Source organism: Taeniopygia guttata, chromosome 2 (assembly GCF_048771995.1).
Source record: "Taeniopygia guttata chromosome 2, bTaeGut7.mat, whole genome shotgun sequence".
NCBI lineage: Eukaryota > Metazoa > Chordata > Aves > Passeriformes > Estrildidae > Taeniopygia > Taeniopygia guttata.
Window position 1 is genome coordinate 81,283,648 of NC_133026.1, and position 25,211 is coordinate 81,308,858.

Sequence of the window (25,211 nt, forward strand, 5' to 3'; positions counted from 1 at the left end):
GAAAGAGTCATGTTTAGTAGCCTCTGGAAACTTCAAAATGTAAATAATGACTCTGCAAAGTCTTTGACACAGAATAAAGTCTAGATGTATCCCTGGCAGCCCAGTTTCCAGGCTTTCTTTCATCTTTTTGGAGTCTTATTTGATAATTATTTTAAATGGAAAATAACTCAGCAAAGCAAATCAACCTTCGTTAAAACTATCTAGAAGGCAAATAAGCATTTCATAAAAAACTGTATGCAAAATTTGACACAAAAAGGATTTAGTGAATAGAAAAATATTCTTATATAGTGACAAAAATTAACAATAAAAAACTCTGACTCATTTAATCTGCTTCTAAGAAGACATTGCAAAGTCTCCATTCATAGATGCATAGTGCCTAGAGGCACAAGAAGCTCACAGATAATAAACAACGATTTGTGACACATCCAATAAACATTAATTTTCCCAAAACTTTAGCAATGAGGAGATAAGGTTGCCTAGAAGCATCTTGTGCCCTTTCCAAATATCAAATTCAGTTTTATGGAAACCTCTGTAAAAAAGGCAAGGAAAATTTAAGGAACAGGACAATCCCATAAAAATAATTGTTTTTTTCAATTATTACTACTTACATCCGAGATGGCTTTGCATATTGTTTTCACCCTTGCCCCAGCCATCAGCAGAGATGCAAGCTCAGGAAGTCTCAAAAATGGGAACTCAAGTGCAAAAAACAACCAATATAGGACCTAATTTACAGCACTGATCTATTTGGCACATCACACAAAATTACACCAGTACCCTACATATGGGATGCATTCTGCATGACAGTCTTTATCATACTGCACATAAGTACTTTTCTCCTAATTATACATTATTTGGACAAATCCACTGTATAAAGCAGATCTTTTTTTTACATATTGCTTCCTTTTACAGCAGGGGGTTTTGCATACTGAATTGGACAGATTCTGACAGATTCTGAATTCAGTTCCAGGAAGGTCAAAACAATCCCTGGAATCTTAAGGATGGAAAAAAAAAGGGGTAGAAAATAGGCAGCTTTTATATACATATTTCTCCTCTCCCTTATTAGAAACCTATCCAAAAACATAAACTCAAAGGAACAAAAAATTCCTGCTCAAAAGCCTTTTCAAACTCCCCAACCTTGTTCTTCAGCCCTAAGTACATAGCAAATTTCAAGAGAATTTGAATCCACACATAGATTTTACAAAAGTTTTGTCATCCCTCCCACTTCAATATAGTAAAAAGCACAAAGCATTGATTGCTGCTGTTACAGAAGGGAAGTGTTCCGATGGATGCAGGGAATGGATCTGTGTGGAAATGAATTTACCTGTCTAGTCTGCCTAGAACCCAATCAGTCAGGGAAGCATGGATTTTTGACAGACTAAAACAGTCATGGAATCATGCCCTAATTACTCTTTACCTTTATTATAGCTCACCTGGAGCTTTTCTACAACTACATTGTTCTGTGATTTTCTTAGAAATTTAAAAGCAGCTGGATAAGTTTAAACTGCATTAGACAGAGAAAACTAGACAAGTGCCCCGAGAAAATACTAGGAATACAAAATAGAAAGGAAGTTATATATATATGTAAAGCTGTACACTTTGTTCCTTCTGAATTATATTACAGGGAACTATACTATTCAAGGAAAGTTTTTAGGATTAGAAATTCCAAGAAAATAAGTTAATGATGGAAATAAATTATCTGGTCTAAACAAGATATAATTTATTATGAATTTTACAGGGTTTATGTTACCTGATGAGAGGCTAATCAAATCAAACACAAATGGTGGTGATTCAAAAGGGCAATGACAGTTGATAAGTAACATCATCAACAGAAGCCACTGGATTTGCTGCTTCTAAGATGACTGAGAGAGGTTGCTGCAGTCATTATTTTTGATGGGAAATAATGACTTCGTAGGTTTACCAAGAAGCTTCAATGACAAATCTTCCTTTCCAGGATGCCCTGCCTTTTCAGGGTGATTCCTGCCTAAAAGGCTAGCAGGCTGGCGCAGGATAGTTAATTTTGCTGGCGGGCAGAAACTTGGAACAGTAAAACACTATGGTATATCTTAAGGGCATTGTGGGTATGTGGAAAACTTGCATGACATTTAGGGGACAGGACACAGGAGAGGAAAGGAAGGCATAAATGTGGATCAGAGATGTACAATTATAGGTAGATGGTGGCGAGAAGGGATGAAAGGCAATGGATGCAGGTGAATACTTTACTAAATGAGTCTATTGCATATTGTTATTAAATTCTATCTCTAACCATCCTCTGTGTAAGTGCAGTCCTTACTCTCAGCCTGCATGTGTGTGAATGGTAGCACACTTCATGCTGGACTAGATGGCAAGGGGCACGGGAGAGAGATCACGTAGGTGAGGCAACAGATGGGTGGGTGTCAGTAGCTGAACTGTCTCAGACCAGTCCCTGAGGAGACCCACAGGGGTGTGGGGAAGTGTGTGTGTAACCATAAAGAAAATTCAAACAGTACTGGTTAGCAAGTAGGAGCTCTACATTTGGAAATACCCAAGGTTTGTGCTAGTCACTTTGTAAAGGGAGCAGTGCCTGGGCATGGATATTGCATTGACTAAAATTACACATGCCAGATCCACGAGTAAAAGTGTGCCTGTGGATGATGACAGTCAGGAAGTGTATATTCCATCAATCCTGATCCTCCAGAAAGAAGGAACTAGACAATCAGTGTAGCTCATGTTTAGGTGAGTGCTGTGTGTTGTTAGGTGGGTGCTGTTCTGTCCATGGATCTCTGTGATTGGTCCTCTGTGTATGGTATATGCCCATTTTCCTATTGGGAACACATTCCCAACCCCACTATAGGTTGCATCTTGGACTTCAGTGGGAGTGGGACAGGAGGATCCCCTCCCTGGGTTTTAAATTCTATCAGATTTTGCTTCAGTGGGTTAGGTAGGAGCACTTCCCAGCTCCTGAACTCCACTGGACCAAACATACTCTAGCAGCCCTTACTTTCAATTTCAAAATGCAAAACAATATTGGAATAAAGGTGCTTTTGTGTTTTAGTGGTGCTACACAATGTAAATTGAGTTTTCTCTACTCATATAAACAATTTGTGTTATGTTAACTCTGAGGATAAAATTAACTTTCACACAGAAAAATCTCTGCTGAACATCAGTATCTAAATACAAGACTGTTGGCATCAAATGATGGTGACTTTTCAAACTTTTCTACTTTAACATCAATGCTTCCAATTTTTAAATTTGAACTTTCTTCATATTTGAAAGTAATAGTTGAAAAAAATTACAGTATAGAATTGCTGAGACTACTTAGCAATGCCCACGCTGAGAACAGCATGTATTGCTGACAACTTGCTTTGTTTTCAAAGTACCTGGAAAACAGGTACAGAATTATATAACTTCTGTACTAAAACACCTTGCAATAATTCCAATTTTTCTTTGCTCACAAGATTTTTGAACAATATCACCTGACCTTCCTTTTATCAAGGAAGAACTTATTGGAAATTATTGAACAGATTCAGATTTTCTACATTTCTTTAAAAAAAAGTTTCCCTGCTACCATTAAGGAAAAAAAAAAAAAAAAAGGAGCAACCTTATCACTTAGAAAAGGTCTGGAGAACAACATAAATTTCAGGAAGTAATATATCATTCAGACAGTGTGATTAATCAGTGAAGAGATTCTATTATTTCCATTGCTCTTGCTAAAATTACAAGACACTGATGGATCTAACCAGAAGAACAATGTGAGTTATGTTAAGAGTGCAACTTTTAAAATGAAGTTCTAGGTAGTTATTTCCACTTGTAAAACAAAAGCACAGCAGAGTGATGTATCTTACCAGTCTGTTTAATGCACAGCCCTGAGTTCTGGAGAGGGAAGATCCCTGTTTATTTGGCATATCTGCCCTGCCCACTTTATTTGTTAAGCCAGTGAGAGTCCTGAAAGAAAAACTTGTGACAAAACCCTAAAAACCTTTAAGCCATTGAGTAGATATTCTTTGGAAAACACGAAAGAATACATTGTTGAATAATAATGCTCTGTGTCAATAACAAATCTGCTGAACTTCACTTTTGAGCTGTTCAGATCCAGCCCATATGTAGTACTACTGCAGCAGTTCAGTACGGCTGAAAATGTGGGGAATCCCTGGAAGCACAACTGGAGAGGTGGGGGTAATCATTAAAACCACTCTTAACACCAGACTTAGGCAGATTTATTTTGCTGATTCCATCATACATTTTTGTGGTAAATGTTATGTCTCCTTTGCAATTTTCTGAATAAAATGGAGAATGAGATTAAAGAAAGAATGCCATTGAAAGCATGCAAGTAGGATAAAACATCAGATCTCAGTAGCATTAGAGAGTATCCCAGTGTTTATTTTAAGTGGAGCTTGCAGAATATGGTTCAGTGTTTATAACTTACTGACTAGAAATAATAGGTATTTGCAGTATGAGAAGTGACTAATGTATTACCTTTCATCTGAACACATTAAATCTGATATGACAGCACAGCATGATAATGAGTAATAACCTATTCTGAATATTCAGGACATTAACTATATCATGTGTTGTCTTTGCACACACAAAAACCTACTTCAGCATTTAATAAGATGAATGCTGTCTTTCTGAGTGGGATCAAGGAACTGGTACGAGAACTAATTGTGACAGCTATGTTGTAGATGAAAGACAGTGTTTCAAGAGCTGTCACACTTCTTCACATGCTAGTTGAGGTTGGAACATCTTCACTGAAAGCTTCTTATTTACAGAAAGCCAGTGAATCACATTTTCTACAGTTCTATTGTTGATATTTTCATTTTGCATTCAAATACAACTCGATATTTTAAGAATACTGATGTTTCAAAGAATGCAATCATGAGAAACAAAATTCAGATTTTTTTACATGCTTGTTTTCACTCAGAGTTGAAGAAGACACCAAAGTTCAACCAAATTGCTGACAGCAATTACATTGACCTAAGCTTTGAGAAGAGGGACTTTGCTATACGACACAACCTTTTACTTTACATACTTAATTATGCTGTTAATGTTGATGACAAGGACCAAAGTACTTCTAAAACGAGTACTGTAACACCAAGCTGTTGAATTCCACAGTGGCACCTGTAAATCTAAGCCAGGAATTTTGAATCATACAAAATGCATCCAGGTGAAAAGTCTACTCAATTTGTACTTCATGACACTGACTGGACAAAATCTACAATCCTGAATAAAGAAATAACAGCAAAACTAAAGTCAGCATCATAATTTTAATTTCACCATACTTTGCAGTATTAATTATCCTTTACAACAGGTCATGTGTTAGAATGGCCCTGTGGTTCTATTCAGCTGTGTCATTCACAGGAAAGAACATGTCAGTGTGATGCCTAGAGAGGCTGATCCGGAACAGAGGCTGGACAGGGTTAAGAAGGAATAAAGTAGGTACTTATTAAAAGGCCTTCAAAGGATACACCTTGGGCCGTATAAGAGCCCAGTCTTGGCTCTACCCAAGATGGACCCAAGATGGATGCAAAGTGAACAACTGGTCACGAGTTTTCACACTTTTATAAGTTTTGTTACATTTACATATTAGGGTTAATTGTCCAGTTACAGCTTCAGACGATGAAGTCCCATCCTCCTAGATTGCTTTCCTCAGTTCACTGATGTTTATAATTTTTAGGCCTGAAGCTAAATTGTCCTTGGTTCTCAGGCTGGAAAAGGTTTGTTTTATCTAGCTAAACAGTGAAGAGAACTTGCTAACACTTTATATGAAGTTTAGAGTCATATACTAAGGCAGTACAGAATCTGGAAAATGTGAAAGCTCAAACTTGGGGCATCATTTCCCTCCCACAGAGGCTTGACAAGGCCTTTACCTTGTTGAGTGTCTATTCTAAATGTCTACTAATAATAGGTAATTAATAATAGATAAATATCTAACAACAGTAAATACTAACAACGGTAAATGTCTAACAGTAAATAAAAATATGCCTTTAGACAGTCAGAGTTCAGTCCTCACACTTTCTGTGCTGCTTTTCTTACTCAAGAAAACATACAATCACTGTGTTATATGCTACTTTAAGATGTTCTCAGTCCCTCCCATCAAGGTTTTACTTTTTCTCAGGAAATATTTAAAGAGCCACTAGTTTTGAGAAGAATCAAACCTGAATCATATTTTAAGGACAATGCTCAGGGCACTGAACTAGAGGAAGGATTTCTGAATGCTACGTTTTACATAGGCCAAGTCTCGATCTCCAAGTGAGATTCTACCGTCCAAAAACTGTCTCACACAACAGGAGCTCTGATCTGAGTCCATATTCCAGTACTAGCACATCGTGGGTATCAGCTCTCAGGTAATACAGACCATTGAAAACAGTCTGGATGCTCTCTGCTTTCCTGCTTTTTTAGTAACTGAAGGAAAAATTGTTTGCACACTAGGAAGCACACTTGGGTATTTGAAATTAACTTACAGTCTCATAATGGGCAAAGACACTAAAGAACAGCATTGCTGGATTTAAAAAGTTAATAAAACAGAATTTTTGGCCAAGCAGAAATAAAGAATATGGTTTTTATCAAGTTAAGAAATTATTAAGCTGGCTTCAATCACGTAACTAATGTTGTAAACTTGTAACTCAAGAAGCTGAGTAAGAAGAAAGATTTTTGTTTGAAATTAGTACACTTATAACAATTCCTGAAGTCTGAACATGGTACTTAACTAAGTGGTGATGGATTTGCTGTTGTAGTGCTTCTGCTAAAAACTCATCAGAATGAGTTTTAGGATTGATAAGCCTCTTTAATGGGCCCTCTTTCATGGACCCTGTTGTAGGTGCCAAAGTGCCTCTTCAGGTTCTCCTTGCCTAAACAGCCCTGTTTTAATCTTCATTTACAGGCAAAGCCTTACTATTGAAGAAACTAAAGGCCCTAGATATTTACTCTATAGCTGCATTAAAAGACACTAATTTCAAAGGTAAAATTCCAGATTGAAAATAATTTCCAATTAGTGCTGGTGCTGACATTCCTCTCCTTACAGAGCTTTTAAATATCTTATGGGTACACAATCATTCTGACTGTGCCTAAGTACCAATGCCAAATGCATTAGAATAAAACACAAACCCGTGCAAAAAAAGATAAAGATTGTGTATTACTCTCTATACAGTGATGTGGTGTAAATAACATGCTCTCTTCTAGCAGGGACAGGGATCATGTACTGGCTGCCCTTTGTCAGAGACTTCAGTAACCTCAAATCGTTCTCATCTGTGAGAACAGTTGAACATCTTTCTCAACTCTGAAACCAGTTATTTTCTGCTGTTTGTTTTGTTGGTATTGTGTTCTGCTAATTCCATGATTCAATTGAGTATCTAAGAGAGACTACAAACATGTTCAGATAAGATGATATTACTTCTGTCTTCTCTGTTAGCTTAAGTAGTCAAACTGGTTTGCAAGGTATAAACATATGCAGCAAAAAACCATTTAATATTAATGAAATGTTAATGGCACAAAGAGAATGTCACATCAATTAAGTGCATGTATGTCCCAGGTAATGCCAAATAGATTTTTGAGACAGGACTTGCACCAATGCATAAAGAACATCTGCTTGAGATTAATACTTCTTTGGTCAGCTACCCCAACTACCCCAAAGATCTTTCCTTCACATGCTTATTGTGGGTTTTTTCCCCACAGAATGCATTATATTTTCCAATGTAACATTTGGGTACCAGATGTCTGCTTCCTTGCATTCACAGCAGGAGGTAAAACACATCTAACACTTACCAGGTCTGAGGCATTCCACATGCATTCTATGAACTCATCTGTACTTCAAGAAGGTTAAAAGACACAGAAGATACATGAGCTAAAGGACAATCACTGTCCTTTATTCCTCTATCTGGGAAAGAAACTCCTCAAGCAAAATTCAAAGAAAATATTCAAAATTAATTAAAAAGAAAGGCCTATATATAAAATATGAAAAAATAAGAAAAAAAGGATCTTTATGACCAAAAATACTCATAATCTCTAAGACTATGAGTATCTCTGAATACTGTGACTATCCAAAAAACAAAAAAAAAACCATATAAAACATTTAATAGGCACAAAAAAGTAATTAGAACATAGAAGATATAAATTCCTTTCAAGTTTCGGGATATATGCTATTTTAGCTAGGATTGAGCAATGTTTCATGCCTATGGGCAAATGACTGTTTCTGTGAGAAGTGTCAGCTCTCCCTGCCCTTGGCCTGTTTGCCCAAGACCTACAGGGGATGCCACAAAGACAGGCACTGGAAGTCTGTAAAATCCTTATTTGTGCTACTACATCCTTAATTGTGCTGCATTGTTTGATGGAAAAATTCTTATTCTTCTCTAATGGCTGAATTATAACTTCACCCCAGACTGAGCTGGGCCATGCTGCAGTGCTGCTGAGCAGCAGAATCAATTAATAAACTCAGTGAAACAGTGAGCATAAATCTCTTCTTATAATATTGCAATTCCATAAGAGCTAGTAATTTTAGTATTACAGTCTGGATAGTGGTTTTTTGTTTTGCCAATGAAATGAAAATCATACAGAGAAATTTGTACAACGTTGTTTTTTGTGAGACTTACTCTCTGTCGTGGTCACAGCCATTTGTAATAGTTGAAGACTGAGAGTGCAAAGTGTCAAAATACTAAGACAAGCACATATATCACACTGATAGCCAGGTGTCCTAAACTGAACTTAGATTTTGCTGTTTTTACTGGCATTTCAGGTTCCACTCTGTAAATTTTGTTACAGTCCTGTAAATATTTGACTGCAACTTTATGGACGAGGTTCTGGTGCTCAGGTTGATGATAAGGCCTGACCCTGGTTAGGCACCTTGGGAACACCAGGGCAAGAAAGAGCCCAAAATGTTGGGCAGAGAGAGGAGGAGGGAACAAAAGGAGAGAAACAAAAGAGGTAACTCCAAGGCTGGAGGAGCAGGCACTCCATGCTGGAGGTGGTGACCGCAGCCCATGGAAGACCCCTGCTGGAGCAGGTGATGTTCCTGAAGGAGCTGCAGCCTGTGGAGTCCTTAAAATGGAGCAGGGTGGAACTGGGAAAGGAAGGAGCAGCAGAGAGAAATGTCTATGCACTAACCACTCTCCACCCCTACTTGTACTGCTTGATGGGAGGTAGAGGACTCTGGAGTAGGGGATGAAGGTAAATTTGGGATAGGGAGGCGTAATGGTGTGGCTTTAATGTTTTGGTTTTGTTTCTTACAACACAAATCTATTCTAAATGGCAATAAATTAAATCAATTATCCACAAGTTGAGTTTGCATTTTCTGTGAAAGTAATTGGCCTGTAATGTCCCTGCCTTATCTCAAGCCATGAGCTTTCTCATCCTATTTTCCTACCCTATCTTTCTGAGTGAGGCAGAGAGAGCGAGCAGCTGGGTGAGTGTCTGGCCTGTAGCTAACTCACCACATTTCATCTCTGAAGGTCAGACTGGCACAAAGATTCTTGGGTTTTTCATGCATTTTTAGATGAGAGATATTTGGTGATTTATAACTCTGTAATTGTGTGCAAGTGCATGTACACATAAGCAAATCCAATTTACTACATGTCTTCTATAAGGGAATCCAAAATGTACCTCTTTAGGAAAAGAGGTGTGAAAAACCCCAAACAAACCCAAACCAGTTCAGCCTTAGTACGATAAAGTCTGATTTCTTTTAACAGTGTCAGATATCAATATTAGTTTCTTTGAAATTTTAGACTTTTTCTTCTAAAAAGAAAATATTTACAGTGATGGGTCAGATAGTGCAATAAATATGCTACCAAAATATAATATAGGGTGGATAAAGCTGTGGATATACACTGTGGATAAAGCTGCAAAATAATGTTTGGATTCTGACACAAAGGAAGAAATCTTAGGAAGAGAAAAAGGGAAAGGAAAAACTACTACTTCTTTTGTTAGCTGCTTCCCACCTGTCACACTAAAAACTACATCTATGCACATGAAGGAAAGACAACACTGCATCAACTACACTTGTAACTTTCTGAAATCTTCTTAGCAGCATAGTTTCTGTATTAGAGCAGCTGAACTCACAAAGACATAGACATAAATAACTCCTCTTCAAGTTGTTTAGGTTAGAACATGACAACTGGCAAGTCATCAGAAAAGCAATAATAGATCTCCATTTCTATTTATAGTATTTACAGTACTTATGTGACATGGGCAAAAAGGCACTGAAAATAGGTGTTAGATATTATTCAAGTGGCACAAATCTACAACTCTGACTTGGGATATTGCTTAGCCATCCCTTTAAATGGAGAAAAATGTATTTCTATTCCTCCTAAGTAACACTATAAATAAAAGCCCTAGGAGAATGTATCTGCCAGCCTTTCTTGATGCCATTTCATTAGCCCCTCTTCTTCCTACAGGAAAAGGCTAGCTTTTTCTAAATTTTAAAAATTTGTTTATTCAAGAGTAGTCCTCTGACTTCATCATTTTACTCTCAATTTGCTGTCAATAACAAACAGCAGGCAAGTATAACATTACATGAGAACTAATGTTTGCTGTTAAGTAATAGCAATACCTCTAAGACCTCACTCTAATGATTAAAAATATCTAAGAATATCATTGCATTATATTTCAGATTAATTCCTGAGCAGTGGCATCATCCCAAACTTATTGGAAAGGTAACTGAAATGTGTATCAATTATATTTTCTTAAAAATATGTCCTGGTTAATTACAAGCCTCACAAGAGAAGACAGAGAAATTGTAAACAACTACTTCCTCTGGTTTTTTATTTAACTACATTGTCATACTGCATACTGAAGTAATTGTCTTTCCCATGTGCTTTTTTTGTAAAAGATCTTTCAGTTTTCTCTATGTGAGCTTATGCAAAGACAGAGAAGGAGAAGTGGGGATGCCACATTCAGATTGCATTCGCTTTCTTACAAATCCTCCTTATCCTTATTACATATATCTGTTTGAGAACTGAAAGGGAGATATGCCAAAAGGCTGAACGGTTTGCTCAAATAGTGAATTAAATTCTCAAATTCAGCATAATAATACATACACTAATAGGTATTATAATAACACCTGGACCACACAGTGAAAAAACTGGAAATTTACTAAAACAGTTTTATATTTCAAATGAAATTGTTATGGTGAAATATTCTTTAAACTCAGAAAATTATCTTATACAATACTTAAACAAATACACAGTCCTGTGAATTAAAGCAATCATAAAATGAGTCACCTCCTGTAAGCACAATAAGAAAAAAAAATTTGAAAAGGCAATCTATCAAACAATAATGAAAACCTCTCAGATGATCCAGCTTCATATGAGAAACAGAATATTAGTGTCAATACAGACAACAACTGCATTGGCATTTTCTGCTTGTCAGATAAATCAGGACATTTGCAGAAAACCAACATGGACAAAACAATGTCCACAGAAGCCTGAGCATGTAAATCCTTTCTCATTTAACTGGTACTCTGCAAAGGCAGAGTGACTTGGCAAAATCAGAATATGTTATTTCAAAGAAACCATCAACTAATGGATTAGATTTCCTTGAGTACCTACCAAAAGCTGTCCAGCGAAACAGATAAACAAAATGAAGGAAAGAAAGAGAAATGCAGCCCCAAATGAAATTCCAAGAATAGATGTTCTAGAAGAAAAGGAAAACAGGTATTAATTTTTTGGTTACACATTTGTAACATGATATTTCTTTGTCTATAATACTGATGATATGAAAATGTACTATGTGCAAGTTGCAACTTCCAAACATCAATACCATGGAAAACCAACTCAAACCCTCACCTGAATGGCAGACATTTCCCCTGCCATTTTCTCAATTCAGGAATGATTGAAGTAAATTACCTCTGACTTGCAAAGTTATGACCATGAGAAGCTAATAATTTCCACATAAAGACAGAGTACATTAAGAGAAGCAATGATTTATTTTGTTTAAACTTTAGGAAGCTTGTATTAAACAAGATCCTTGTTGCTTTAGTTTTTTGTTGTTGATTTTATAATAATATAATACTCTAATAGATACATAAAATAAACATGCTGGTGGTGTACATTCACCCCTAAAAGGCAGAAAACTGCACAGGGCAGTGATGTCCATTTTCAGCAGAAGCTGCAATATCTGTGATGCTGATCAACCTTACTCAGTGCTACTGTTCATCCTTTTCTTCTGTGTTATAGGACAGTCTAAATAGGAAGGTCTAGCCAAAGCAGCATCCCTGGATACTCAGTAAATGGAGATTCAGTAACAATCTGTGCATTCTTTCATTCATTCCTTTATTCATTCATCCTGCAAACAAGGAAATCTCTCTATAGGAATACCACAGCAGAGCATAATTGCTCCATCAGGCACCATGTGAGAGCTTGTCAGCACATCTGCCTAGGGAAAGATCCAGTGCAACCTAATTATGTTTAATGAATGCTAAGAGAAGATCAGAAACTCTGGATGAATGGAGTTGTTTAAGCATGGGAGCTAGATGCAGTCATGAAGTCCCTCACTTCAGTACTTGTTTTCATATTTAACCCCAGATTAGACACTTTCACAGATTTAAAAAATATTTCTCAACTCCTTTGAGCCTCAGCACACATCTTACTTTATCAGTTATTATATGCCAGAAATATTAAGAAACATTGTGATCTGTTTTAACAACAGTGTTATAAAAATTATTTTCAGGAAAGAACAAAAAAGTGTTAACATCGCTAACCAATCTGATGCCATTAAAAGCATTTTGAAGAGTGATTAATGAGTTTCCCTTCCAATCATTCAGAGAACTTGTTCTATATTAAGTATTAATCATCAGATTTTGGGTTGCATCAACACAGCTGATGAAAAACAAACGACTGGTAATTCATAACATATATTAATCATGAAATAATATTTCTTTAAAATGTCATTTGAAGATCATTATTGTTTATGAATACACATTCTCCAAGATCTTCTTATTGAGACTGAGACAGTAAGCTGTACATCAGAGTATTAAAACTAGTTTGTACTCTTAGAAATTAAAATCTAATAAGCAACAGAAGAGATGAAAGAAAAGGAAAAAAAAAAACAAACCAACTAGGAAACTAAAACCAGAGCCAGTTAGGAAAGAAACAGGCTTATTTTTTACATATGCATACACACTTCCAATCATATATGTCCTTAATTAACATTCAACGAACCCTTCCTACAGTTCAATATATAACTATTCTTTCTCTGATATGAAGAATACAAGAAAGGGGTCTCCACATCTTAAGAAATTACTCAACAAAGGAATAGCCTTATCAGTCAAGTTTGGAGTGCATCCTTTTAGCAGAAGAAATGAAGATGTTTGAGAAACTGGAGAGCAAGGGAAATAAAATTAACATGGCATAAAGAGAGTTTATGCAAAGAGTACTTAATCTCCCGGGCAACAGGCAAGAACAAAAGGTCTTTGTAGCAGGTTCATATAATCAATGATGTTATTGAGGGAGCACAAGAATTACACAGCAAGGTGAACAGGATGAAGAGAAAAAGACTTAGGGTAATAAAAAGTGGTGTCTTAGAATCCAGTTTTGAGTAGTGAAAACAGAGAAACAAACCTGTAGGATTTTTGCTCCCCACACCCCCTTCTTTTCTGGGAACAGCAAGACTTCTGTTTCACTTAAGCTAAGACAAAATAGTTTCATGCTGCTCCTAGAAGAAGTGGGCTGAAAATGCTACAAGGGGAAGCAAAATGCTAAAAATTATGTGCCACCATAAACAAGTCTCATTTGAGGCAATGACCATAGGAAAGACATAATATAGTTTCTTTTTTGTCACTGAAACCTTATAAAACCAGTACAGGTCATTACAGTGAACTAACCTTGCTTTTGTTTTGTAGAGCTACCAAATGCATCGCATTGACAGATTAGGGCAAAATATTTAGTCAGAGGAACACCTGAAATTGCATAAGCCAGGTAAGTTTTAACCTGCCTCTTCTATGCTTCAAGGAATGGCCTCATTCTGCTCTCTCCTACAGTCCCCCACCAGAAACACAAACAGGACAGCCTTTGACCATAAGCTACAGAGAGACAGTTTAAAAGTGAGGAAACAATATGAGAACTTTTCAAGCTTCAGGTAGTTCCATGTCTAAATAATTTATGATCTTAGCTAAATTTACATTTTTCTGGTTTCATTAGGAAATATCTGATTTGGACAATTAATTTTTATCAGTGGTACGAGATTGGAAAAAAATATATTTATTTATATTTCGTTGGTAACTATTTAACTGAAAACCAGAAATTTATTCGTGAAGATAAAGATACTGAAAAATTCAGAAAATAATGTGTTTTTTCTACAATTTTGTAACTTTTACAAAAAGTTTTTAACTTTTAGGGAAATATGTGGCTTTTGGCACATGTCCTTCAATGCAGAGAATTTCTTTAGCTTGTAGATAATTATTATCCAGGTTCTGAACTGCAAATTCTCTTGAGGTGATAAAATCACAATGAAGCCACTGCAACTGACAATTATACAAGCCAATATTGAATTCAGACTTTTTTGATATTTAATAGTAGCTATTTATTTCTTAAAGGAATTGATACTTTCACTAAGCCATCAAAAGATTCAATAGCTATGGAGACTGTGTGGCAGTTTCCGTGTTCAAATAGTATCAGTTCAGTTTTATAATTCTACTTGGGTGTTTGTTTGATTTATTATAGCAGAAAAATAGCTAATAATAATGATTTCCATGCCTGCTTATAACATCTTATATTTTCCATGCCTGCTTTCGGACAAAATTTCTAAGTACTACCTCTCCTATGAAGAAATTCAGTTGTGCCTGATCAAAAATATTATGTGCAGGCCTCCTGACTATGACTGTTAGTTTGGCATGACTCAGGAAAAAAGGACACAGTTTCTTGAACACAGTGGCCTCAGAAAGTGAAGACTTGTGAAGAATCTTAAATGTAGCCTAAATACAACCCCTAACTTGAATACTACAGAAGTATCTCCTATTCAATAGAAATATACTTTCATCAGTCCACCAGTCTGTATTTCAAAAAAAACAACACTTCCAATTCTATGCTAGTATCAATTCTGTTTGCTTAAATAAAGAGTGTAGGGTTGCTGTGAATTAAGACATACTTTTCTCACTTGGGAAAACAAGAATTCTAGAGAGTTACTGCAGGCCTGTTCCAAGGAAATGTAATGATAAAGATTCGCTTTCATTTAATGCCAATGAAGACCTACTCCTCATCATACATTTCACCCCAAGAAGACAATAATATTCTTGATTAAATTTATGATTACCACTTGTTGTAAAGCTTATTAATAAAACACCACATCACTTTACTAACCCAAATAAAATTAAAACATTAATATATTTTTTCAGCCTTGAAAAAATGTCTGGTGATCTTGAAGAAATGACTTAGTACTTGCAACTTGCTGGATGTTATCCATTATCACATATCTCCAAATCTACTTTTAAGCAGCAGGCTGTGTGCCTGCCCAGAAATCAATGATATTACACTACTGAAAAACCAGATTAATGGAATAGTGAATCGATAAAACACAGTGACAGATTTAGTTTGTCTCCCTGTCTTCATTAGACCTCCATTTAAAAATACTGGAGAACTTTTGGAAGAAAACAAAAAGGGTAGATAGAATTTTAGTAGGAAATAATATTTCAGCATCAGAGTATGTTCAATTTAAGTTGCATTTGTGATGACTACATACACTGGTGTTTTTTCAGCTTTTGTTGTTGTTTGTGTTGTTGTTTTTTAACTTGCAATGCTCCCAATTTTCCAGAAAAGATGCAGGTCCCTGTTTAATACCTTGCCTCTCTGTCTTCCATTTTTGCATCCATCAAAATAATCCACAGACCACCTGAAGCTGAATACCATTCATGTATTTGTAATACTTGATTTTCCAATTTTGCTTTTACAATTTAATATGCAGCCCTATAAAAGGATCATAAGACACTTAACACTTTGGTAATGAAAATGACAAAGCATTTATAAATGTCTTTTGCTCTAATGCTAGAAATACCAGAAATACCAGGAAGTTGGAGGATATTTTCCTTAGCTGAACACAGCTTCCTAGAATTCACTGATATTGTGATCTATTTTAATGAGACATTTCTTTAAGCAACATAGTAAGGATAGAGCAAGATGAATGTCTGACCACATCTAAGATTGATGATAAATCTAGATTAATTTTCATTACTAAAATCAAAAACAAAACATCATATTGCTGGCTGGGAGCAGTTAGATCCACTTTTGGCTTTTGGGATGTGGCAAAACATGAGTTTTCCTGAATTAATTCTTCTACTAATCAAAATACAGTATGAGCTTGTAAAATAAAATTTACCACATCTTAATTTCATATTTTCAATAATGAACAAAGTCACACTCAAACATGTGCAGGATACTGCTGAATTCTTGGAAGAATGTCCCTTGCTTTGTGCCTCCATTTGAGAAATTTGCTGGGAAACTGCTGCAGTAGCATCTGAATAGAAGTCCATAAAACTTTATACATGCTACAAGTCTGCAGCATGGAAAGTCAATTTATAATTTCCTAACACTTCCTTTTGGATATGAATTAAAATGTGAGTAAATACTACAGAACAAGACGAATCACTCAACTGTGGTTATAAATAATAATCTTGAAAAACTCTACAGGAGAAAGGACTATGAGTTAAGAATTACTATATGACAGGGAATATGAAGTGTTTGCTTTAGAAACAACTGCTATAAAACAAAAACCAACTTTTCACTGTGTAAACAATCAAACACAAAATTTAATTTTAAGAAGTCTAATAAAACATCTTCCAGTTTTCAGCCTTTGTAGAATAAGCAAAAATATAAATCATATCATAATATATAAATTCTGATAAAAATATTTATTCCAGAACAGCATTTTAATATTCTAAAATTAATTTTATGAATAAACACTTTACAGTTATTAATGCTCAGTTTTCATTCTTAGTATAGCAGTATTGTCATAGTGATACATTAAATACATTTATTTACCACAGTTCCAACTCTGCAATCCATTTCGTCTCACTCCAATGCCCAACTGTCACATTTATTTTTAAATGCAAATAGAAAAACTAAAAGGAATGAAAACTTTTTACTAATGTTTGGTATAACACTATTGACAATGTTTAAAATTAGAAACAAGCCTAACTTTGAAAATTGGTTGAAATCCCTGGATTTTTCTGTTCAATTGAATTTCCATGAATTGACATCTGTAAACTAACAATTCCCAATTTTTTTACTTATATTTTTTTTTTTACAGTAATTAGCAAATATACATAGGAGCTAGTACACATTAAATATCACTTACTTTGGCAATACCAGAATCTGTACAACAAAAATGCAGAAGAATATAAGACAGGCACAAGTCACATAATACTTGAATGCAGGCAGAGTAGTTGCTCGATACTAGAAGAAAATATAAGCAAATGTTAAAAACACAATTGCCAAAGCAGATAAAATAGCATCCAACTGAATTTCCAGCTTAAAGATGCACATATGTATAGGCAGTTTTTAGCAACAGTAAATTTCCTGTTCTTCAGTGACTTCGCATCCACTCACACAGGGCTAGGGATTATAAGACATAGTATTGATACTTTTGCTTACTGAAGAACAGTCATGTCAAATGTTTTTTTCTTGTTCCTCCACTGAACAGACTATCCCAAACTCATTATAAAAAGTTTAATTAATAAAAAAATTCCCCTACCTAAAAAAAAAAAAAAAAAAAAAAGAAGCCCCACTAAAAAGAAAAAGTAAAAGCATGAGTTAAAATATTTTTAGGAATGGCCAGGCATTCTTCAAGGATTCCAAAATTATTTTTTGATTAATTCCTCAAACTGATTTTCAGTTATTGATAAATACTGAATGCTCTGAAACAGTTACAAAAAATGCAATATTAATGGAGACAGGAAACTTCTGAACACAAAAAGTAGCAAAGTATAAGCTGTGCTACAGAGCATAGCTAGGAAGCACAGTGATATTTACTGAACCTATATTATTACTTCAATTAAAATATTTTATGTCTTTGTTAAAAGGCCTCATATGTCCACTACTAACATTATGTTACTACTAAACACTTGATACTCTTAGGAGAGAGTCAATTTGATCTGTTTTGTCATGAGAAAAGTCTATCTCTAATTAGTCTGTATAGAGACATGAGAATTAAGCAATGAAATATTTATCAGAGTTGCTCTGCTATTTGAGATAGATATATCTAGGTTGAAACCAATTAAGTACTCAAAGGGATATGATCTAAGTAGCTATTAAAGTTACTTACTCTATCCTAGCTTTTTGGGTTTTTTTTTTTCCAAAGGATAAAAGTTCAAGATTTAATTACTAAAAAAAAAACCCCAGAGATTATTTTCACAAAGTGTTGGATGTACAAACTTCAGAAAATGGAAAGTGCATGAGCTGTGCCTTCCAACTGCAAGCACACAGCTGCGTCTCTGTGCTTAATGCCAAGTTCTGCCTATGAAACCAGTGCACCAAACTTTACATGAATATGCAGAAACTCACTTTGGCAACACAACAGCTTTTTTTACTTTTGAATTGTATGACAAATTAAAAGCACTTCTTATCACTTATCTGACTGAATTACAGGGCACAAATATGTCTTTGCTCAATGGGTACCTTGCAGCAAGTTCTGCTCTTCCACCCATCGAATATGTTTGTAGTGGTCCTGTTCAACAATTTTGAACCTTGAGCTGCTAAAATTTCACAGAATTCCAATCTACTTTTAGATTTGTTTCAGTGTTTCACACTTCTCTAGGCATTTCTTAATGAAGGCAGGCTGCTCACTACTTAGGTTAAACAATTATTTTGATTTATTATCTTTCTGTACTTTCAGGTCCCATAGGGCCAGAAAAGCTTCTGTTTAAATCAAAAGCAGACTCCTTACTACGTTCTTTAAAACGAAGACTGGACTTGTGAGTCATTAAAAGGCGACAAAAATAGATATTAAAAAGCTGGATCCAAAAATAGCAATTAGCTCTTTGCTGCTCCACAGTATTCTACATCAAGATATTAGACTTCTACTGGAAGCATTGACTCAGCCAAATAACTTAGCTCCCAAATTTTCTCCCAAGTCATTGTTCAAAGTACACATAATGATGTATTTCTCTCAAGTTCTCTTTCAGAATTTATTGGTTACTAACAACCACATTAAAATCTCATGTGCTGCCAAACATGGCTTTGATCCAATCAGTGATCCCCCAAACACTAAGAATGAGACCACACCAGGTCTTGCTTATTTTTGTCTTAGGAAGTCATCAAAACAGGCTCAAGGCGCCTTGAAACCTTTTCTACCCTAATGCATTGCCAAGCAACACATATCTTTGTCAGATGGCCATAACAACTATTCTGCTGAGCTGTGAAAGAATCTGAAAATCATTTTGGATGCTTTGAACTGATAGATACCTGCAAAAATAACTACATATGTATTTAACCACCACAGGGGACACAGAGGATACTTGCTGGACAGTGTGAGTGCAGCATGGTAATATTTCCTCTAGCCCCTTCTCATCAAATTCACCAATTAACACAGCCAGTTGTGGTCCAACATACCTCTTACTTCTCCAAAGGAAAGCACAGCTTTCTGCTCATGAGAAAGCAGAAAGAGGCAACTGCCCAGTCATCCTGCTGAAGCTGTGTCAGTGCGTAGAAGCACACTCAAGGTCCACAGGGCCATAAAACAATGACTGACTTATTGAACTTATTGAAAATAACTTACTTCTTTTTCCAGAGTCTTATTATAGAAAAGAAGTGATATCCTTTGAATGTCTTCAGATTTAAGCCACTGCCTAGAAAAGAGAAGGAACATTATCACTGACATAGGAAGACAGTCCTGTCCTTTTCTATTACTGAAATGCAGCAAAAAAAGAAAATAAGCTGGAATTAAGCAAGTTCATGTGTATTGCAGTGTATATGGTGACTTTCACTGACAGTAAAAACGGAGACTGAAAATCCCCTCTCCTTTATGGCTTCTATTGCTAAAGTACACATGAAAAAAAAAGCTCAGATGAACTATTGTTTTTCTGTTGATCATGCCTAAGGAGAACGGATGGAGAGATTCATACGATGGAATTCTAACAGTGATATTCCACTCATGTCCAAAATACTGTAGTATATCCAGTGGACTGAAGAGGACCTGAGACAAAAATAGGCCTTGACAAGGTGCCTTTAGGAAGGGCACTGATAAAAACTGCAGGAGTAGTGGGTAGGTAAGTTGCACTTCACAAACTCCTATTGCAAATAAAAATATAACAAAACTTATTAAAAGAGGTGGAGGGCTTTTGTCTTTAAATGTTATGGTCTCTTGACCACAGTCCTAGAGAGGTAGATTTAGACCTTTTTACTGATTATAAAAACTTCTTCCCTGCTTTAACATGAGAAATAGCATAAATACTTTCATTTAAATGACAAACAATTTTAAACTAAGTGAATCTTGAAAAAAGCTTGACATAACTTTTACAAAAGGAGATGTTCTAATATGAAAGTCTACGTTTATTTCAACAGACACTCAAAAAGATATAGAATATTTAAATGTCAAGAGGGTTTGGCTGCTTGAACTTCAAAGGCACACCACAAATTTGAAAACAAAAAATTAATTAAACAGATTAGTTCTGTGGACACGCAGTACTTGAGCTTGAACAATAGCACCAGCAATAACTTTAAATTAGGCTCTAAATTAGTAGTATAGCTAATACCTTCTAAATAAAAGGGAATGTCTCAACTAACAAACAGTCTGTAATGCAAATAAGTAGCAGCAGTGAACCACAGTGGAACATATCCTAAATTAAAGTCCTGGAGAACAGTAGTGGACAGAGTGGAGTGTAAGCTATTAGCTTTAATTTATGAAATGGAAAATATTTGTTTCCTTGCCTGGGAGACTGTCCCTGCTCCTCTGCAATTGGTTGTATTAAAAAAAGGGTCTGTAAACATATTCAGTTCTCAGAATGCTTAATTCAAAAATATATTTCCCTTTTTGCTCTGCAGTGGTTCCCATCTATGTGTGATCACAGTCAGGTTTCTGAGAAGAAAGAGAATTGGAAGACTGGTGTACATATAGCATGATTTTGTTTGGGTTCAGCTGTAATCTACTGGAGAAAACATTCAGTTTGCAGAATATTTTTGATAAACTGTGAAAAAGAAAATGAAAGATTTTTTCCATTTAGTTACAAAAATTAAACAGGAAGTAACCCTCTTCCCCAAATAGTTAACAAATTTCCTGTTTTTCCTTATGGTATCTGACAGATGGGTTGATTTAATTGCCATCAGCACACTGTTAAAAAGTTCTCTCTGCAGATCTACTCCCAGGGGCTCAATTTGGTTACACACTTGATCGCATGTTAAGTCAGGAGCACCATTTAGAGCATGTGCTGCCTCACACTCCACATTACAAGCTCACGTTTTCAGAAGCTTTTAGCTCTTCTTAAAAGTTCAAAAAAAAACTGTACTGGTTTTACATAGCAGATGCTGAGAGGTCTGAGATGAGGGAAACAAATGAAGTGGAGACTGAGTACAGAGGAGGGAGCACAAAGTCACACACCTTTGGCACAGACATAAGGGCTAAAAAATTCTGCCTTCAGCCTGACTCCCTGATGAGTCTGAAAATTGCCAAAGTATTTGCAAGTACATGAGGACATGTCTTTTGGGAAACTAGGTACCAAACTTGGGCTTAAATTCTTTTGCAATTCCAGGAACAACACAGACAGACATCTGAATTCTGCCTGTATCCACAGAGGGCTGTGGTTTCATAGGGCTTGTACCAGTTGACAGTGTATAGCAAGGAATTATGCGCAGAACATAGCAGCACTGTCACATAAAGGAAAAAAAGAGCGAAGAGAGAATGTCCCTTTAACACAGCAACCTACTCACCAAAGAACAACTGGCTTTACTTTAGCCCCCTCTGTAGGTACATATCTAGCTAGCAGATGGCCATCCCTCCCTCTCATGTCCTCCAGGAGTTCCCTAAGCACCAAGGTTTGAGATAGCTTAGCTAGGGCTGCTCATCCCCAGCCTGTGCAGGACAGGAACTTGGAGCCAGGAGTGCTTTGTTCAAGATACAGGGAAAAGAAACCCATGGAGAAAGTGTGATGTTACACCCTAATGGCTAAAGGCACAGAAGCTCTTTGTTCTTCACTCACTCTTGTAATCATGTTTTTTAAATTTTCTTCATTTAGTCATAGATTTATTTGCCATATAATCCAAATGTTACACTTAAAAACATTTAGAAATGCCAGTTTTCTCATAAACTTTCTTAAACTTTATCCTTGATTCACAAAACCTTTTGTTTAGTTTCACAACCACTTGTTCACTCTAGCTAATGTTATTTTCATTTTACACATGAAAAATTGAGGCACAAAAATATGCACAAAAATAAAGAAAACAAAAATGTGATTGGTTTAGTGTCCTAAATGTATAAAATATTTTATTTACCTCTTTTGTATGCTTAGCCTTCACAGGTTGAAGTATTATTGAATTACCTTGACATTTGAGGAAATAGCACTTTTCATAACTTATACGTGAGTATTAATCAATTGAATCATAGCTTTTAAGAGATTTATTCAGCAAATCAATACAGAGCTAGGCAGAGAATCTTGTTTTGGAAGGTGACATTCAGACTTTCTGATATATAAGATAATTTCTTATCTTTCTGCAGCTTCCCACATAATTCACAAAATGCAATGAAACTTTTTCAGAAACTTTTTTAATCCCCAAGTTTCTCTGAATTTTATGTACTAATTAGATAAGACAGGGATTGCCTAAGATAAAAAACCATACAGTAATGTCACAACAATATTTTAATGCATTTATACAGATGCCTTACTTTTGACATTAAAACATCATTTTTAAAATCCTTTTATCAGAGCAAGTATACCTAAAGACACAAAAAACCTGCCAAAGTTTATATAGCTGTTTTAAGCAAGTCTAGTATAATCACATGATCTACCTATCACATCACCTACCCTATTTCACTGTGTTCACTCTATGACCGATAAGTATCAACGCTCTTCTAAAATTACTGAAAAAAAATTCCTAAATCCATTTTCCTGAACTACCATTTAATAGGACTAAAAGGTGAAAAAAAACCCAAAACGTGACATATGAACATTTAATAATTAGATGTAATATTCAGCTGATTGAAATTCTGAGTAACAGAAATGTGGGGGAAACATGTAATTCATCATAGTTATTGACCACATTTTTAAATGGCAAATTCCTTATTTCATCAGAGAAATATAAGCAGCTTGAACACTTATTTTGGAATGGGACTGATGCCTTTCTAAACTTATCTATTCACCAGGAAACAGAAAACATCATACTGCCTCCAGTTCTTCTTAGGACACAGAAAAAATATATGGCAGGTTGTCTTGTCCAGCAGTTCCAACACACCATCAAGATTAGCCTTCTGTAAGAAACCGACCAACTAATTGAGAGACATTAAACTATGGTTTTAGGGAAAGTTTCTAATCCTGAGGAATTGTTTCTGTGACAATTAGGAAGCATCAATTTTCACATCAGAATGATGTGAAAATCATTCTGAGCCAGTAATTTCTTGTGTCTTACTTCTCTGCTCCCAGGTAAGATAAATCTGTAGTGTCACTTCCATGAGTCTACAAATAGTTACAGAGCAAACTCCCTCTGTTAGGAACATCAAGAAAAGTTAATACCTTTGTCACACCATGATTCAGAGGCACTGTCTGATCTCATATTGTAGAAAATGTTACTTTACAGCCTATCTTCAAAATGTGCAGGGCTTCCTACGCCAGTATTAGTAACATCTTTACTGTTTCAAGACTTGGTGTGCATGTGGGAGCAAAAAATATTAAACACTGCCCTCTGTTGCAGATTTATGTCAAAGTTGGAATGGACAAATACAACAAAGGATAGAGAACAAAGCCATACTTTTGGGCATTGATTCCATCAATGGCTTGGATCATCCTCTCATTCAGTTCTTCCTCAAATCTTCTTTTCTGTGATTTTGTTCTGAAATGAAAAATGTGGGAATTTATGTCAAAAAACAGCTATCATAAACTTGTGAGTTTATAATCAATTCTTGACATTTATACTGCAATAGCAACTATAGGCATCAGGCACAATGACCTTCATAATAAGCTCTTAAAAAAAAATTATACTCCACAATTTCACTCACAAATATACATACACACTCACAAATCTAGAGCTTAGCTATTAGAGAGCGCTATAATACAAATGCAAGAAAATATTTCATTAATAACCAAGAGAGCTCAAGAAATTGTGGTCCAAGGAAAGTCTTCCACAGCATTATGAATGAATTAAAAATAATGGGAATATGCTCAAATTCATAAAGCATTCCTGTTTCTTGCCGGTTTCTTTTCTTAAAAACCTTGTCAGAATTGTATGATGACCACAATGTATTAGTGCACTGAGGCATATCCCCTACCAAAATCCTGCTGTCTTCTTTTTTTGGAAGTACTTTACTCTTTTTAATAAGAAAACTAAGCACTGACTGAAATTAGTTTCAAGTATAGATAATATTACTCTGTTTATGAGCCTTCTAACTCATCTGCAATAAAAAAAGCTTTTTTACTTTTGACTGGACTCAGCATGAACCCAACAGAGGGTCATCACAATGGGTTTACCTTTGCAAACATAAATTTCTGCAATCATCAATCCTTTCAGCAGCTGTGCTTTCCTTGAAAATTACATATCTCAAATATTGACAGGTGATGTCTGTATTTGAAAATTTAAATCCACTGCTAACTTAAAACCAGTGTTTTCTAAGAAGTCATTAGTCAGATCTGAAATTTGACTTTCCCCACAAAAATATTCTTGACCTACAAATTGAACCCAGTCGAACATGAATTTTCCTCAATATCAAGCTTTTGGGTTATTTCTCTAACACTGATAATCTATTTCAAGTTCCAAATTAATAGAGCATTTGTATTAGTGGACCTACCAAAACTTTAATAAACACAAGTGATTTCATGCCTATTCAATGCTAGTGAATTTTGGTAAGCAAAGTGCTTAAAACTCATTTTTCACAGAAACAATCTAAGAGAAATGCACAGACAGATGAGGAGACATTGTCCAACTACACTTAATCCTCTTAGCAGATCCTTAACATAAGACTGTTGTGTAATGCATAAGAGCTAAGACTTTCACAAACAGAAGCCTACAGTCAGGCTTCAAGCCCCACATTTGCATATTCTAATAAAATACTGATTTTCAAAGTGCTTATGATCACTGAAGCTCTATCCTGTGAGAATGATTAATTAGCTTATCTAGAGTCCT

The 25,211-nt window shown here is 35.5% G+C and overlaps 1 protein-coding gene across 2 annotated transcripts in view; it reads right to left on the bottom strand.

The window, feature by feature from the left end:
• Nucleotides 1-25,211, bottom strand: part of ADCY2 (adenylate cyclase 2) — a 203,891-nt gene that overhangs the window by 35,164 nt on the left and 143,516 nt on the right. For both annotated transcript variants that reach the window (XM_072924342.1, XM_012571829.5), the window contains 4 exons: nt 23,844-23,924; nt 19,666-19,735; nt 17,248-17,345; nt 11,511-11,595 (listed from right to left, as the gene is read on the bottom strand). In XM_072924342.1, coding sequence (XP_072780443.1) covers nt 11,511-11,595; nt 17,248-17,345; nt 19,666-19,735; nt 23,844-23,924 — 334 coding nt within the window. The remainder of the gene's footprint in view (nt 1-11,510; nt 11,596-17,247; nt 17,346-19,665; nt 19,736-23,843; nt 23,925-25,211) is intronic.